This window comes from Nomascus leucogenys, chromosome 3 (assembly GCF_006542625.1).
Source record: "Nomascus leucogenys isolate Asia chromosome 3, Asia_NLE_v1, whole genome shotgun sequence".
Lineage (NCBI taxonomy): Eukaryota > Metazoa > Chordata > Mammalia > Primates > Hylobatidae > Nomascus > Nomascus leucogenys.
In genome coordinates this window covers 57,710,984-57,729,857 of record NC_044383.1, presented here as the reverse complement: position 1 = coordinate 57,729,857, position 18,874 = coordinate 57,710,984, and the positions used below count along the sequence as shown (strand labels likewise).

The following is an 18,874-nucleotide window of genomic DNA, read 5'->3' as shown; positions in this document are numbered from 1 at the left end:
AAATCTCTGGATTTTACTTTCCAGATAGTGGTAACCTTAGTGAATGTTCTGGCCCTGGGTGCAGTCATACATCTGAGAAGCTGCTGCCTAAATGTTACTTCTGTTTGCCTCAATACTGTTAAAATACCCATTAATTTTATCTTTCTGAGAGTCATAGGAGAAGAAAACCATTCAGCATTTTGGTCTTTGCACTTGAATTTCAAATAGGTTGCAGGCTTCCCCCCACAGTCATATGCTGCCCACACCATTTTCTGTTCAGAGTTGCTGTTGGCCTGATAATTAACTATTTGAACATGAGTTTTCAGCTTAATGTGATAAGGTTAATTATATTTAATAATTATATAATTCTGTATAATTTAATAAAAGTACATTTTCTCAATATTTGAAAGTGGACTGATTGAATTAATTTGTTGCCCATAGTAACAACAAATTAACTCAAAGCTAGTTCTGAAAGTAACATCATTCCTATTTTATGAATAAGGACACAAGTTCAGAGAGATTATGACATTTGCCCAAACTGCTTGTCAGTAGTAGACTACAAACCCAGATCTTTTTACTTTCGACCTTTTCTACTACATGTTGGTGTATCCTATTTTAGTAAGTACAAATCCCAGATATATTATTTCTCACTCTTAGCATACTTAGTTATGCGTTATGTATCTCGGTATTACAAAGAGAACATTTTCAATTACATATTTAATCTGTATTTATAAAAATGTATTTAACAATATTTATATTCAGGCACTATACGTATATATATTATTCTGGCATAGTGTCTGATATATTAGGCAATACATATATTAATTAAAAATTTAAAAAATTCAATGAGATCAAGATGTTTGGGCCATAGATTTTGCATAGATTTCTAGCCATCCTGCTGCATTTTTACATCAGATATTGAAAACACAACATTAGATTCAGTAGTACAAGAATGACCAATGTACTTTTACTTAGGTGCAGAAGAATGTAGTTGGATTTGCAGGATAAATTTTAGTGTGCTAAAAGTATTAGATTCATATTAGAAATGGGCCATGATCTAATTCCTTTATCCAAAAGAAAGAAAAATATAATAATTCTTCATTTAGAGCTCTTTCCATATATATTACTAGGCAAAAGCAGTACCTAGCTAAATAAAACAAAACAAAATCCATAAGTATAACCTAAAGTCTGCAGGAAATATGCACATTTAGGGCCTCTCTGCAGAGCATGTCAGTTTATGTGTTTATACAGTCAGTGTGTCCTGGCTGAGAGGTGTCATCACCTCTCCAAGCGTTCCTTGGAAACAGGATGTAGAAATGCCTCACAGAATAGACCACATTTTTAGAAATAACCAAAGAAGCACATCCCAAAATCCATCCAGGAAGGTATAGGTCAGAAAAAGAATGCTGCGCCTCTCCTTAGGGATTTAAGATAACACAGTTTAGCCACTGAACGTGACTCTCAAAACTTTGAAAGAATAGAAGCAAGCTCAAGAAATTTCATTAAAATCGTATTTTAAGCTCACATAACCCAAACGAAAGGAAAAGTTCACAGCATAGAAATCCTACTTCTGTGAGCCGAAGTTTATCTTTGCTGGGATCTATCTTATTAGAGAATTCAGGTTATTGTGAGTACATCCCAGATAAATGAAGACCAGTACACAAGCTAAGGGGTTCATTAGGGTTTATTTTTGATTAACTGTAGATGAACTTGTAGGACAACCAGTGGTTCCAGTTTGTCAGGGACTGAGAGTTTTCCCAAGATGCAAGACTTTCAGTGCTAAAACTGGGACAGTTCTAAGCAAACGAGGGTGGTTGGTTACCCTATAGGGAACCAGTCTATTAATTTTACATCATATATTTGTAAAGTCACATAAAGAGAAGTGTAAAATACTCAAAGCATTACTAATGGTAGATAGGCTATATTGAGCACTTACTCTATGTCAGTGACTCTACTAAAAGTGTTACATATTTATCTCATTATATTTTCACAACAACCTGAGACCTAACTATTAGTATCTTTATTTTCCCACCGAAAAGCTAAAAGTTATATTAAAAACTTGGCCCCTTATCAGTCAGTATTTCATTTTGTAAATGATAGAATAGGAAACGAGACGCAGATCCCTCTCCAGGGAACTTGTTCTCATCCACTTTGCTCTGTAGGCTCTTCAACATTCAGACAGCATTTACTGAGTAACTGCTTTGCATGCATCACCACGTAATTATAGTAACACATTTACAACTGCAAGGAAGGTTTTTTTCACCCCTGTTTTATTGAAATAGAGTGAAAGAGGTTATGTTGAATGCCAAAGGTAAAAAAGCTGCTGTGAGGCAGAACCAGATTTTGAATCCACAGCCCATGTTCTGTGCTCCACACCACGTCCCTGTAACAATCACCACTCAACACTGGGATTTTGGAGAAGCCCACTTAGTTTTTCCTCCCTTTCCCTATTGACCCAATTTTGCAGCATTCAGTTAAACCTTCTACATCTGGCCCGCTCCTCCAATTGCCATACAGATAACAAATCCTTTGGCTTGAAAGTTAACAAAGCTAACAAAGATAACACATCCTTTGGCTTGAAAAGTTAACCAAGGGACTATAAATGTTCATAGTACTTTGTTTACGTTTTAACTCCCTCTTTTATGTTGAAAGCTGAAAGACCATATCATTTTAGTCTTCACAAACTGCTTTATAGGCCTATTTTAAATTATTCGTTCTAAAAGTAAGCCAATTTTTCCCTCTCTGCTACATTTCTTGGACAGTTTTAAAGAGCCCATGAATGTAGTTTGGGGGCATCGAAATAATGATATAAGAAGATCAAAACTGAACCAGAAATTAAATGACTTCAAGGTGAGAAAAATGTTATTGTCATAATAAATTTATGATTTATATGCCTTTAGATAGTATTTTTTAAGTGCATTAAGTTTTTGGCTCTTGGAAGCAATTTTGAATCATAACAAAACACATCATATTATCTCTTCTACAAATATGAATTTCCTTTATCATAATAGTGTGTAATTTATACACATGGAGAATGAAAGACAATTAAAGTAAGTAAGTTATTATTTATAGGAACAAAGTAAATAGCATTTTGGTGCTTTTTGCTTTCCTGTTTCACTAATAAGATATGTAATAATTATGGTAACTAGATCATAGAGATTGTAACTAGATCATTAGGATTGTCTCTAGTCAACTATATTTTTAAGTGCCAGGTTTCTTTAGTAAGTTCTCAAATAAGTTAACTGTGTTTTCCTTCTTTAAATGTCAGCAAGAACAGTTTGAATGCTAAGTTATGCAAACTGTATTTTCCATGAAACTTATGAGCATTAACTTTAATTTAGTGGAATTCAAGTAAAGAAGTGAAAAACATTAATTTTAGCATTTTTTGTACGGTTGTATAAATAAAAATTAAGCACATTTCAATAGCGTACTGTGGTTGTGAAACACTATAAGAACAAATTATGTACTCTTTTTAAAATAAGTAAACCAATTTTTGTGTTTTTCAGAATCAGCATTCTTTTAACTGTCATTAAGTAGCAAAGGTCTCAGTTTTATTTACATTTTTATTAGTAGTAGTAGATGCATATTAAGCCAGGTGAATCATTTTCTGTTATTGCGTGTTAAGATTTCGAAAATACAAGTTTCTTAATATTCCTGGGCATTGCTTCTCCTGAACACTTATTATGAATTTTAATGAATATTTACTCATAAATATTTAGAGCTCCATTAGGAAAAGTAATTTATCCATCTCTTTTTGGCACAATCTCATAAATATGTTGTCATTGTAGCCTTGTCTTTTAACTTCAGGATCCCAGAGGGTTAAGCAGATTGATTAGAAAAATTCAGAAGTAATGCTTTTGACCCTGTTTTCCCATTTGGTGATTCAGATGTGTTTATTTATAGTGTCATGGGCTTTTAAAGCTTCAAAGGATTTAACACATATTAACCAAGACGCAACTTGCAAGAGAGACCTAATTTAGGGAAAACAGATGTCTAACTATGGACAGGCTCTTTGATGTATTTTCTCTAAAGTTGTGTATGTTCCCCAAATATTGTAAAACACGGGAAAAGACTTTCAAAAATCAAATTTAAATTTAGCAGAATTGTGCCAATCAAGTCTTTCAGGATAGATTCTGTATCCATTAGTATTATTGGAGTAATGAGAAATTATGGCTAAACATTTTAGAGATCACTTGGTATAAATAACATGGCTTCCTCAGTGATTGGTTTTGTTATCCCCAAAGAAGGCTTAATTACACAGGTTGCTTTTTATAAAAATTGTATTTGAAGTGCATCTTATGGGAGACAGTGTTCCCTCTCGAAACCTAAACATGCTTTTAAAAGCTGTTTAACTTTGTGTAACCCTGAAGGACAAGTTATATAACAAATTCTTTTATAAGAGCCTGACTTTCTTACTTGTCAGTGACTAGTATTTTCAGTGACACTCTGAGAATTGGCAGTTTTACATTGAGAAATTGTGTCTGGAGTTGGACATCCTGAGCTTCGTTTTAGAGAGTTCAATAGGAATAAGTATGCTAAAACAGGAGATGGTCTTGTGGTTTTTGGCTGCAGTGAGACTTAAGTGATTATATATACAAATTGCCTTTTTCACATATGCCAGTGTTCAATTTCACTTATCTAAACATAGGTACTTTGCTCTAAAAGTCCGTAAGGCAATGTGGTATTTTCACTTATGTGTTACTCACTTATTGCATTTTCTGTTTCTCGTGCTGGTAGATGTATGTTTTATTGGTAGATGATGGGTAGATGTTTATTTTATTGGTAGATGCTGGGTAGATGTTCTTTTATTGTTTATATTATTGTAGCATAATCCTTAACATCCAAGAGAATTATATAAGGGAAAATGGGAAACTGCTTGGAACATTTTTACACTTACAAGTTGAAAGGAGTCATTTTATTCCAAGAAAATGTGCCAGAACTAGGGCATTTCTATGTAGTCAAAATATTTTAAACATTTAATCTTTATGTATGGTATATATGTGTGTGAAGATGTAGAAGTTGGATATGCACTACATTAAAGTTTCTCACTATGTTTGCATGACTCCAAAAATAAGGATCAACATGAAAATAAAACATTGCAGTTGGCCCACAGCATCCATGGGTTCCACAATGGTGGCTTTAACCAACCATGGATCAAAAATATTTGGGGGAAAAATGATTGGTAGCATCTGTACTGAATATGTACAGTTTTTTTTCTTGTCATTGTACTATAAACAATACACTATAACAGATTTTTGAGATTTTTTAAAGTCATAAGCCATTTAATAATATGAAAGGGATAGATTTAGAAAAATGCATACAGGCACTATTTACATGACATTTTCCTTGTATTAGCTCTTATAAGTAACCTAGAGATGAAAGTATATGAGATGGGGTGCTTAGGTTATATGCAAATACTATGCCATTTTATATAAGAAACTTGAGCATCAGTGAATTTTGGTACATATGGTGGGGGGGGTTCCCGGAATCAATCTTGAACAGATATTTTTTAAATTGGGAAAATAACATGATAGAAAATAGTGGTGTAAAATACAACTGGTGAATTTTTTTCCTCATGACACCTGTAGTCAATTGGAAAATTTTAAAATCTGGAAATTAGGTAATAAAGCAAGAGACAAAGTCATTGAGATTCCTATTTTTGCAAATATGAAAAAAATAAGTATTTTAACAATACCCTATTAAAATACTATAGAATCGTAGACTACAACTGATGGAAGGTTCTCTGAGTAGTCTCTTCTTTTTACAGATAAAAACTCTGTAATGGATGGATATATCAGGAATTGATCAAAAGAACATTGAGGAACTGATGAATGGTGGTAGATCTAGGACTGTAATCTATGCCTAGTAATTCCAATTCCTAGGTTCTTACTATTTTGCCACATTGATTCCAGGTATATGCAGAATGCTTATCCATATAAACAATTCCTATTTCTCTAAAGTCTAAAAAACTGTGGGCAGAGACTAGTATTGTATTTTTGAATTTTCAAATAAACCATCTTTCTTGATATATTTTAAGATATAATTTATACATTAAATATTTCAGATCTGATCTTCCTATTCAGTCTTGGTATACTCTATACTGATTCAATTAGCTAAACCTTTTTCATGTTTTCTTGTTAATCTCAGCTTTTTTTTTTCACTGCAGTCAATAACTGAGGCATAGGAGGTGTGTCATTTATATTCTTCTGTCTACCTGACAACTTCCAAATAAGCAGTCATTTATCACTGCTCTTCCTGAGAGATGTACTGGAACAAGAATGGGACTGCACTATCATGGAACACTCATTGTGTTGCTATACAGCAAGGAAGCAGAGATGCTAATTTTTTCATTCATAAAATATGATAGCACATCATAGTTAACTAGACAGGCTTAAATATCCTGTCCAGATGTTATCGTGTGTCAACTTTGATACATATATGAGCTGAACTTGTCAAAAAATAATTTTTACATTAATAAAAGTTCTACTTATTTCTGTCCTTTTACAGTCATATTTCATCTAATGTTTGAAAGTATTAGGAGGTTTAACAATATATTAATATAAATTATTTTTTGCCTACAAACACAAACATCTGAAATTTCAAATTCATTTTAATTTCAAGGTGCATAGAGAGAAATGTGAAAGATTTAAGGAATTTTGAGATCCAAACAAATTTATTTTTATATAAATTAAATTTATGAATAATATTTTAAATATATTAATGCAAGTTTAAATTATAATCATCCTAAATTATATATAACTATAATGTTTACAATATTTTAAAGTAAATTACAAATATGTGATAAGTCGAAGAGGTTTCCTAGAAAATTACATTATCTCTTTGAAGGAGGTTATATTATAGAAAATTTTAAATGATAGATTAGGGAAGATTTATTAAGGATTTTTGAGGGCATTTTTAAAGTCATAGGCCTTTTAGTAATATGAAAGGGATAGATCTAGAAAAATGCATATAGGACAAACAAGATTATAAAATGATTTTAATTTCGTCATAGATTTGTTAAAGATCATTGATAACACTAAATTAGGAATCCTTAGCAAAGAATATGAAAAGAGTAGTTATTTTAATATCTTTATTTTTAATACTAATAGTTTACATTTGAAAATTGTAATAATTACAGTACTTTGTAAATTATATTTATTTTTCTTATCTTGCATACTCCAGTCAGATTCTTTCTTGTTGAGCTTTAGAAGACAAGAAATTATTTCACAAATATGGTTTTCATTTAACTCTTAAAAATAAGTTTGTTTTATACTTTCTTAATTTTAACATTGGAGTGATTTGTGACATACATAGATTAATATTAAAAAAGCCATAGTTTGGAAAGAACAATGTATATAAAGTTGGAATAAATAAAATGGATCTTGTTCAATAAATACATTTTTGTAAACTAATATGTGCTTTTTGAAAGTACCATTTTTTAAAACATAAGACACGTAATTCAGTTTGTACCTTATAGTGAAATATTTCAACCCTTCAACCCCATTTTTATAAAATTGCAATATTACATCTGAGGAACTAGGATACACACATTTTTGATATATAATTACAAAATCTATAATTAATGCTGAAATATAGTCTATAGTAAATATCCTTATCTTTTGACTTTTTATATACGTAAGCTAAATTTTCATTAAAAGACTAAGTGAAATTGCATAATTATATTTCTTGTAAAAAGTGAGTTATTATTTAGCTCTTGATTATGTGGCATTTATGAAATTTTTAAAAATAAAAACCACATAGCATCCCAGTTTTAAATTTTCTATAAAGAAATAGCAACTGGCATTTTAATGATTTAGTTAGTTTACAATACTATTAACATTCAGAATGTTCCTAAAATGTGAATGTAATGCTAGGATTTGTGGAGTAATTGGAAAATACTTTATTTACTGTTTTAGTTTTGCTCTTGGGTTTAAAATTGTTAAAATAATATAAAAATTTTAAATGACAGTAATCTTTTTTTAAAGGAAGATATTTGAGCTGTCTGAGTTACAGTTAATTTTACTTACACTAAGAGACTAGAGAGACAGTCACATTTCAAGAATTCAATTAACTTTTAATGATTACTACTATCCTCCATATAAATCATATAACTTACTGGAATCGTGCCTTCTGGTTCAAATTTGTGGTAATTATCTTACTTTATAAATTTGTCTTAATATTTGGCTTGACACATCTGTAATACAGAAATAATGTCATTTTATTCTAGATATATAGTTGAAAAATAAACATGGAAATCATGTAAACTCTAGAAAAGTTAAAGAATTTACACTGAAGGTTTTTCAGTGATTATGAAAAAACTTTTACTGAAGCACAATAACTTGTATAAACAGTTATTTGAGAATATGCATTAAGGCACATGTCATTGGGAAATAATGAAAAGTACTAAAAAAATGTGTGTGATATTATGTAATTATCTGGCTTTTTGCTACAAGTAAATAATGATAAGCTATTAGCATTTTGGTTTTGTTGTTGGAATCCGAGAGCAAGCAATGAGGATAGCATAGCAACTACATCTTTGATTGAGAGTCAAGGGAGTCTGCTCATTATTTTGAATCATAATGTTGAGAGTCAAGGGAGTCTGCTCATTATTTTGAATCATAATGTTAATTTGGAGTTTTTTTTTTACTTTCACAGATTAGTCAGTTTTAACTTCATTGGGAGTAAATATAGTATAGTAATGATTTGAGGAAGGTAAAATGAAATCATTTAGAACCATTTTTAGATTCATTTTAGTTATATTACCAGTCTTTTTATGATTTAGTTTTACATTTTGCAAATAAAGATTTAAATGCAGCTGTAGCATAAGCTAAGTAATCCTATTAATGTTTAGAGAAATGAAGTGTTGTCCTAGCAAGGTTCACTCCCTAGATCTGTGTCAGACTGCTTCTGGCCCGTAGCTATTGGGATATAATTATCAGTGGCTAACTAACCATCTACCCTGAAAATTACATGGCACTAAAAGTAAAGGCTGCAAAGCTGTGGGCTAATCAATGTCAACATATTTTTAAATAAATTTAATATCATTTTATGAGAATAGTTAAGCTAACACCATTTAAGTCTGTTTTTATTACAAATTGAGATTGTTTTGAGTTGCTTTAAGCTTTAATTATAGAGCAGAACTAAATTTGCAGTCCATTTCACTTACTCAAAACTCAAAGCAGATGATTGAGCATGTACCCAGAAGTACTCACACCATAGGCAAAAGACAGAGAGCAGATATTTTCACATTTTCTATATTGCATGTGTCTTTTGTAAATACAAATCACATTTTTCAATAACTGTCTCAGTTGCTACTCTTTTTTTTGAAATTTATTATTATTATACTTTAAATTTTAGGGTACATGTGCACAATGTGCAGGTTTGTTACATATGTATCCATGTGCCATGTTGGTGTGCTGCACCCATTAACTCGTCATTTAACGTTAGGTATATCTCCTAATGCTATCCCTCCCCCCTCCCCCACCCCACAACAGTCCCCAGTGTGTGATGTTCCCCTTCCTGTGTCCATGTGTTCTCATTGTTGAATTCCCACCTATGAGTGAGAACATGCAGTATTTGGTTTTTTGTCCTTGGGATAGTTTGCTGAGAATGATGGTTTCCAGTTTCATCCATGTCACTACAAAGGACATGAACTCATCATTTTTTATGGCTGCATAGTATTCCATAGTGTATATGTGCTACATTTTCTTAATCCAGTCTATCGTTGTTGGACATTTGGGTTGGTTCCAACTCTTTGCTATTGTGAATAGTGCCGCAATAAACATACGTGTGCATGTGTCTTTATAGCAGCATGATTTATAATCATTTGGGTATATACCCAGTAATGGGATGGCTGGGTCAAATGGTATTTCTAGTTCTTGATCCCTGAGGAATCGCCACACTGACTTCCACAATGGTTGAACTAGTTTACAGTCCCACCAACAGTGTAAAAGTGTTCCTGTTTCTCCATATCCTCTCCAGCACCTGTTGTTTCCTAACTTTTTAATGATCGCCATTCTAACTGGTGTGAGATGGTATCTCATTGTGGTTTTGATTTGCATTTCTCTGATGGCCAGTGATGATGAGCATTTCTTCATGTGTTTTTTGGCTGCATAAATATCTTCTTTTGAGAAGTGTCTGTTCATGTCCTTCACCCACTTTCTGATGGGGTTGTTTGTTTTTTTCTTGTAAATTTGTTTGAGTTCATTGTAGATTCTGGATATTAGCCCTTTGTCAGATGAGTAGGTTGCAAAAATTTTCTCCCATTTTGTAGGTTGCCTGTTCACTCTGATGGTAGTTTCTTTTGCCATGCAGAAGCTCTTTAGTTTAATTAGATCCCATTTGTCAATTTTGGCTTTTGTTGCCATTGCTTTTGGTGTTTTAGACATGAAGTCTTGCCCATGCCTATGTCCTGAATGGTATTGCCCAGGTTTTCTTCTAGGGTTTTTATGGTTTTTAGGTCTAACATGTAAGTCTTTAATCCATCTTGAATTAATTTTTGTATAAGGTGTAAGGAAGGGATCCAGTTTCAGCTTTCTACATATGGCTAGCCTTTTTTCCCAGCACCATTTATTAAACAGGGAATCCTTTCCCCATTGCTTGTCTTTGTCAGGTTTGTCAAAGATCAGATGGCTGTAGATATGCAGCATTATTTCTGAGGACTCTGTTCTATTCCATTGATCTATATCTCTGTTTTGGTACCAGTACCATGCTGTTTTGGTTACTGTAGCCTTGCAGTATAGTTTGAAGTCAGGTAGCATGATGCCTCTGGCTTTGTTCTTTTGGCTTAGGATTGACTTGGTGATGCGGGCTCTTTTTTGGTTCCATACAAACTTTAAAGTAGTTTTTTCCAATTCTGTGAAGAAAGTCATTGGTAGCTTGATGGGAATGGCATTGAATCTATAAATTACCTTGGGCAGTATGGCCATTTTCACGATATTGATTCTTCCTACCCATGAGCATGGAATGTTCTTCCATTTGTTTGTATCCTCTTTTATTTCATTGAGCAGTGGTTTGTAGTTCTCCCTGAAGAGGTCCTTCCCATCCCTTGTAAGTTGAATTCCTAGGTATTTTATTCTGTTTGAAGCAATTGTGAATGGGAGTTCACTCATGATTTGGCTCTCTGTTTGTCTGTTATTGGTGAATAAGAATGCTTGTGAGTTTTGTACATTGATTTTGTATCCTGAGACTTTGCTGAAGTTGACTATCAGCTTAAGGAGATTTGGGGCTGAGACAGTAGGGTTTTCTAGATATACTATCATGTCATCTGCAAACAGGGACAATTTGACTTCCTCTTTTCCTAATTGAATACCCTTTATTTCCTTCTCCTGCCTGATTGCCCTGGCCAGAACTTCCAACACTACGCTGAATAGGAGTGGTGAGAGAGGGCAGCCCTGTCTTGTGCCGGTTTTCAAAGGGAATGATTCCAGTTTTTGCCCATTCAGTATGATATTGGCTGTTGGTTTGTCAAAGATAGCTCATTATTTTGAGATACATCCCATCATTACCTAATTTATTGAGAGTTTTTAGCATGAAGCGTTGTTGAATTTTGTCAAAGGCCTTTTCTGCATCTATTGAGATAATCTTGTGGTTTTTGTCTTTGGTTCTGTTTATATGCTGGATTACATTTATTGATTTGTGTATGTTGAACCAGCCTTGCATCCCAGGGATGAAGCCCACTTGATCATGGTGGATAAGCTTTTTGATGTGCTGCTGGATTCGGTTTGCCAGTATTTTATTGAGGATTTTTGCATCAATGTTCATCAAGGATATTGGTCTAAAATTCTCTTTTTTTGTTGTGTCTCTGCCAGGCTTTGGTATCAGGATGATGCTGGCCTCATAAAATGAGTTAGGGAGGATTCCCTCTTTTTCTGTTGATTGGAATAGTTTCAGAAGGAATGGTACCAGCTCCTCCTTGTACCTCTGGTAGAATTCAGCTGTGAATCCATCTGGTCCTGGACTTTTTTTGGTTGGTAACCTATTGATTATTGCCACAATTTCAGAGCCTGTTATTGGTCTATTCAGAGATTCAACTTCTTTCTGGTTTAGTCTTGGGAAGGTGTATGTGTTGAGGAATTTATCCATTTCTTCTAGATTTTATACTTTATTTGCATAGAGGTGTTTATAGTATTCTCTGATAGTAGTTTGTATTTCTGTGGGATCGATGGTGATATCCCCTTTATCATTTTTTATTGCATCTAATTGATTCTTCTCTCTTTTCTTCTTTATTAGTCTTGCTAGCAGTCTATCAATTTTGTTGATCTTTTCAAAATCCAGCTCCTGGATTCATTAATTTTTTGAAGGGTTTTTTGTGTCTCTATTTCCTTCAGTTCTGCTCTTATTTTAGTTATTTCTTGCCCTCTGCTAGCTTTTGAATATGTTTGCTCTTGCTTTTCTAGTTCTTTTAATTGTGATGTTAGGGTATCAATTCTGGATCTTTCCTGCTTTCTCTTGTGGGCATTTAGTGCTATAAATTTCCCTCTACACACTGCTTTGAATGTGTCCCAGAGATTCTGGTATGTTGTGTCTTTGTTCTCACTGGTTTCAAAGAACATCTTTATTTCCGCCTTCATTTCGTTAGGTACCCAGTAGTCATTCAGGCGCAGGTTGTTCAGTTTCCATGTAGTTGAGTGGTTTTGAGTGAGTTTCTTAATCCTGAGTTCTAGTTTGATTGCACTGTGGTCTGAGAGACAGTTTGTTATAGTTTCTGTTATTTTACATTTGCTGAGGAGTGCTTTACTTCCAACTATGTGGTCAATTTTGGAATACATGTGGTGTGGTGTGAAGTGAAAAAAATGTATATTCTGTTGATTTGGGGTGGAGAGTTCTGTAGATGTCTATTAGGTCCGCTTGGTGCAGAGCTGAGTTCAATTCCTGGGTATCCTTGTTAACTTTCTGTCTCATTGATCTGTCTAATGTTGACAGTGGGGTGTTAAAGTCTCCCATTATTATTGTGTGGGAGTCTAAGTCTCTTTGTAGGTCACTCAGGACTTGCTTTATGAATCTGGGTGCTCCTGTATTGGGTGCATATATATTTAGGATAGTTAGCTCTTCTTGTTGAGTTGATCCCTTTACTGTTATGTGATGGCCTTCTTTGTCTCTTTTGATCTTTGTTGGTTTAAAGTCTGTTTTATCAGCGACGAGGATTGCAACCCCTGCCTTTTTTTGTTTTCCATTTGCTTGGTAGGTCTTCTTCCATCCCTTTATTTTGAGTCTATGTGTGTCTCTGCATGTGAGATGGGTTTCCTGAATACAGCACACTGATGGGTCTTGACTCTTTATCCAATTTGCCAGTCTGTGTCTTTTAATTGGAGCATTTAGCTCATTTACATTTAAAGTTAATATTGTTATGTGTGAATTTGATCCTGTCATTATGATGTTAGCTGGTTATTTTGCTCATTAGTTGATACAGTTTCTTCCTAGCTTTGATGATCTTTACATTCTGACATGTTTTTTGCAGTGGCTGGTACCAGTTGTTCCTTTCCATGTTTAGTGCTTCCTTCAGGAGCTCTTTTACGGCAGGACTGGTGGTGACAAAATCTCAGCATTTGCTTGTCTGTAAAGTATTTTATTTCTCCTTCACTTATGAAGCTTAGTTTGGCTGGATATGAAATTCTGGGTTGAAAATTCTTTTCTTTAAGAATGTTGAATGTTGGCCCCCACTCTCTTCTGGCTTGTAGAGTTTCTGCCATGAGGTCCGCTGTTAGTCTGATGGGCTTCCCTTTGTGGGTAACCCAACCTTTCTCTCTGGCTACCCTTAACATTTTTTCCTTCATTTCAACTTTGGTGAATCTGACAATTATGTGTCTTGGAGTTGCTCTTCTCGAGGAGTATCTTTGTGGCGTTCTCTGTATTTCCTGAATCTGAATGTTGGCCTGCCTTGCTAGATTGGGGAAGTTCTCCTGGATAATATCCTGCAGAGTGTTTTCCAACTTGGTTCCATTCTCCCCATCACTTTCAGGTACACCAATCAGACGTAGATTTGGTGTTTTCACATAGTCCCATATTTCTTGGAGGCTTTGTTCGTTTCTTTTTATTCTTTTTTATGTAAACTTTCCTTCTCACTTCATTTCAATCATTTCATCTTCCATCACTGATACCCTTTCTTCCAGTTGATTGCATCGGCTCCTGAGGCTTCTGCATTCTTCACGTAGTTCTCAAGCCTTGGCTTTCAGCTCCATCAGCTCCTTTTAGCACTTCTCTGTATTGGTTATTCTAGTTATACATTCGTTTAAATTTGTTTCAAAGTTTTTAACTTATTTTCCTTTGTTTTGAATTTCCTCCTGTATCTCGGAGTAGTTTGATCGTCTGAAGCCTTCTTCTCTCAACTCGTCAAAGTCATTCTCCATCCAGCTTTGTTCTGTTGCTGATGAGGAACTGCGTTCCTTTGGAGGAGGAGCTCTGCTTTTTAGAATTTCCAGTTTTTCTGCTCTGTTTTTTCCCCATCTTTGTGGTTTTATCTACTTTTGGTCTTTGATGATGGTGATGTACAGATGGGTTTTTGGTGTGGATGTCCTTTCTGTTTGTTAGTTTTCCTTCTAACAGACGGGATCCTCAGCTGCAGGTCTGTTGGAGTTTGCTAGAGGTCCACTCCAGACCGTTTGCCTGGGTGTCAACAGCGGTGGCTGCAGAACAGCGGTGGCTGTAGAACAGTGGATTTTGGTGACCCGCAAATACTGTTGCCTGATTGTTCCTCTGGAAGTTTTGTCTCAGAGGAGTACCCAGCCATGTGAGGTGTCAGTCTGCCCCTACTGGGGGGTGCCTCCCAGTTAGGCTCCTCGGGGGTCAGGGACCCACTTGAGGAGGCAGTCTCCTGGTTCTCAGATCTCCAGCTGTATGCTGGGAGAACCACTGCCCTCTTCAAAGCTGTCAGACAGGGCATTTAAGTCTGCAGAGGTTACTGCTGTCTTTTTGTTTGTCTGTGCCCTGCCCCCAGAGGCGGAGCCTACAGAGGCAGGCAGGCCTCCTTGAGCTGTGGTGGACTCCACCCAGTTCGAGCTTCCTGGCTGCTTTGTTTACCTAATCAAGCATGAGCAATGGAAGGCACCCCTCCCCCAGCCTCACTGCTGCCTTGCTGTTTGATCTCAGACTGCTGTGCTAGCAATCAGTGAGACTCCGTGGGCATAGGACCCTCCGAGCCAGGTGTGGGATATAATCTCCTGGTGTGCCGTTTTTTAAGCCCGTTGGAAAAGCACAGTATTAGGGTGGGAGTGAACCAATTTTCCAGGTGCCATCTGTCACCCCTTTCTTTCACTAGGAAAGGGAAGTCCCTGACCCCTTGCACTTCCCAAGTGAGGCAGTGCCATGCCCTGCTTCGGCTCCCACATGGTGCAAGCACCCACTGTCCTGCACCCACTGTCTGGCACTCCCTAGTGAGATGAACCCAGTACCTCAGATGGAAATGTAGAAATCACCCATCTTCTGCTCGCCCACTCTGGGAGCTGTAGACCAGAGCTGTTCCTATTCGGCCATCTTGGCTCCACCCCTCTAATTACTCTTACATAGCATTTTACTGTATAATACTCCTTTTAACTCCTTATATGTTGCCAAGTAATGAATTTGTGAACCACATTTCTCAAGTTCTCCATTGAACTATCCTGTAATGGTAACAATAGTCAACATTTATTATCTCTGAAGTTAACATTATTAAAGCAGGGGTGTATCATTGCTTAGTTTGCATAACTAAGGGTTGTTAGGGATTTGCAATTGGTTATCTAATTTACTGAATTTAAACAAAGTGAAACATTTTATAATTTAGTGATAAAAGTATGATTAAAACACTTAGCCACAAATTCCAATATTATTATCTTTTGGGCTATTGGTCTGCACTTGAACACAGTAAAAGTTACAGATTTATTTCTTTTTTTAAAGTGTGTGTTTGCGTTTTATAATCAAGGATGATAGGCCACATTTAGTCATTGAAATGGAAAAAAAATTGTCAGCAAATGTCTTTATGAACTCCTTGTAAGAGATAAAATCAGCAGCCAAGTCAATCAGACATATCAACATTTCCATTAACTTGTAAACCATTAGTCTCTTGGCAGAAGTTCCCAGTACATCAGTGACCAATAAGCAATTTTCCATACACACACCTGCACACGCTCACACACACACACACAGCCCTACAACTTAAAAATCTGAATACTTGTTGCAGAGGTTGAGTTGTCTGGGAAGTTGGCAAATGTTGTATAAAGTAAACGTAGGTCTCATACCACATAGGTATAAGCTTTTGAATCGTTTACCCTACACATGACTGTACCTTAGTTGTTTCTTTCTCCTTCATTTGTAAAAATGCAAAATTTAAAGCCAAGATTTTGAAGTGATGTTGCTGATGGTGGACTCTAACTTAGAATAATTCATACTTTATCAAAGGCTGCAATTCTTGCCCTCCTCTGCTACTTAGGAGATTAATAAAAGCTTAAAAGCATTCTTTACATATTATAAATTAAAGGGCTAAAAGTCATGTATTCATTTTCAAGCTTACGAATTTCATTTATGTGGTCCAGATATAGCCATAAGGAATAGTGAGCTAATCTTTTAATAAGTCCATTTTAAGGACTGGGAAATAGTCATGAGAAGCCACTGACAGAAATTAAAGATTTATAAGAATGCCTCAATAAAGCAGATACTTATTAATTAAAACAATTTTTAGGTGACTACTGTTAGCCGAGGGTGTTAAGTGGGTGTGTGCATGCATGTAAGCATGTGCATATATGTGCGATGTGTTAAGTATGCATACTTGTTTTCTCTATGTATGTACATGAAACAAACAGTTGTTTAAATTGAAAACATATTTTTACAATTAAATTTGGTTTCACATAATCATTTATGAAGGAAATTGAAAATATTTCCTATAAAATCAAGAAATAGAGTATATTTTGTTACTAACATTTACGTTCCCCATTCTGTGTAATTTGAATCATGTTCATCTTTAGATTAACAGTTGCTAGTACTGTATATTCTGCATTTTTGTTTAATTTATTAATCACATGTTATTTCTAAATTTTATTTAATTGAAGTCATTTCAAAAGCATTGAAATCTTAAACCATTCAGTTCCTGAAAGGTTCTTCACGTGTTTTAATAGGCTTCCATTATGTGTTTTTGCAGCAAGCTTAGTAGTGGAGGAGCGAACAAGACAGATGAAAATGAAAGTGCATCGATTTAAGCAGACAACAGGGTCTGGTTCTAGTCAAGAACTTGATCGCGAGCAATATTCCAAGGTAAAATTAGTAGTATCCAACAAATAGTTTCCCTTTTAAAAATGTGTAGTGTGTGTACCAGGCAGGATTAGAAAGCACTGAATTCTATAAGAAAAGGTATCATTTGGGCCAGGCACGGCAGCTCACGCCTGTAATCCCAGCAGTTTGGGAGGCCAAGGCAGGCACATCACCTAAGGTCAGAAGTTCAAGACCAGCCAACATGGTTAAAGCCTGTCTCTACTAAAAAATACAAAAGTTAGCTGGGCGTAGTGGTGTGCGCCTGTAATCCCAGCTGCTTGGGAGGCTGAGGCAGGAGAATCCCTTGAACCTGGGAGGCGGAAGTTGCAGTGAGCCAAGATCGCACCACTGCACACCAGCCTGGGTGACAGAGCGAGACTCCATCTAAAAAAACAAAAAAAGAAAAGGTATCATTAAATGATAGTCCTGCATCATAATTTCTACCAAAGCCAGAAAAAAAAAAAAAACTCTTTCCTCTTGATATTTTCGTGTGATATAACTTCATTGAAATATTAACTTGGATTTGATTTTTTTCTAAAAATATGTAAATATTGGATATTAAAATCACTTAATGATTGATTAGCATTAGTCAAATTCACATAAATAAGCAAGCTATATGAAGCTATTTTGTTGCTTGAACATCATTTAAATATTCCATTTAAGATATTAAGGTATGTATTTATAGTCTTAAATACAACTTTGAATTGATATTTGACTATTGATATTTGTGAATGATAAAAATTATGTGATATGAGATTTCTTATTGCTCTGTCTTTAGTAAGAAAAGTAACTGATATCAAACTTCTAGAAGCTGAAATTTACAGTTTCAAGTGCCAATAAGCATTTAATTTTTATTTCAATAATATTTTCTAAGGAAACACTAAGGAGTTTATAAACTGCTAATATCTGATAATTTTAAATAAAATAGCATAGATTTTTGTTCTTCATGAAGTAATTTTAAATATATTATCTGGTTTATTTAAAAGTCTTTTTTCTTTATAGAATACTACAAAAGTAGCAGCAGCCATTATAGGTTGACTTTTGTTGTAATTTAATATCAACAAACTCTTTTGGAAGTAATAAGCTATTAGAAATCAAAAGTAAATAAAACTACACTAGATTAATATTATTAGCTTGAAATATGGACCTAGAAAAACCTACTTATTTTTAAGTTGTTCATTATCTTTTCAGATATTCTGTGACTAATAAAAAAAATAAAAATGAAAAGAGGTGGCTACAAAATATGATTTATCACCAAGACTACCATAGAGTCATGTGTGTTTGATACAGTCTATCACTTTACATGTTAGGTTAGATGCAGAAGAGCTTCCAAATGAGACAGTGTGGAGGGTCACTGTGATTCAGTGATGCTCAACTCCCTAAGAGTCTTACCAAAAGGATGGTAAGCAAAATAACTTGATGTCCCATAGTATTGCCTATTTCAGCTCTGTACAGGTTTATCTTGTCTGCAACTTATTTATGGTATTATCACCTAATCAGCCTACTTATCTGTCTTCATAGATATCATCATCGTTTTTGTTTTCTTACTACAAATGCAGTAAAAATTATAAGGCAGGGTATTTTGGGGTTTTGTTTTCCCTCTACAATTGGATGCAGTTATTTGAAAGTTTCTTTAAACTGGAAATGCTCCTTTTAAGCTGGAAATTTTTATCAGTTT

General features: G+C 34.7%; 1 protein-coding gene across 50 annotated transcripts in view; it reads left to right on the top strand.

Annotated features, from left to right (window-relative positions):
- The window catches only part of RIMS1 (regulating synaptic membrane exocytosis 1), a 522,383-nt gene that overhangs the window by 408,832 nt on the left and 94,677 nt on the right, over window positions 1–18,874 (top strand). For 39 of the 50 annotated variants that reach the window (XM_030809340.1, XM_030809346.1, XM_030809342.1 and 36 more), the window contains one exon: window positions 17,087–17,199. The exons of the other annotated variants lie outside the window; for them this stretch is intronic. In XM_030809340.1, the coding sequence (XP_030665200.1) occupies window positions 17,087–17,199 (113 nt within the window). The remainder of the gene's footprint in view (window positions 1–17,086; window positions 17,200–18,874) is intronic. 50 annotated transcript variants of the gene reach the window in all.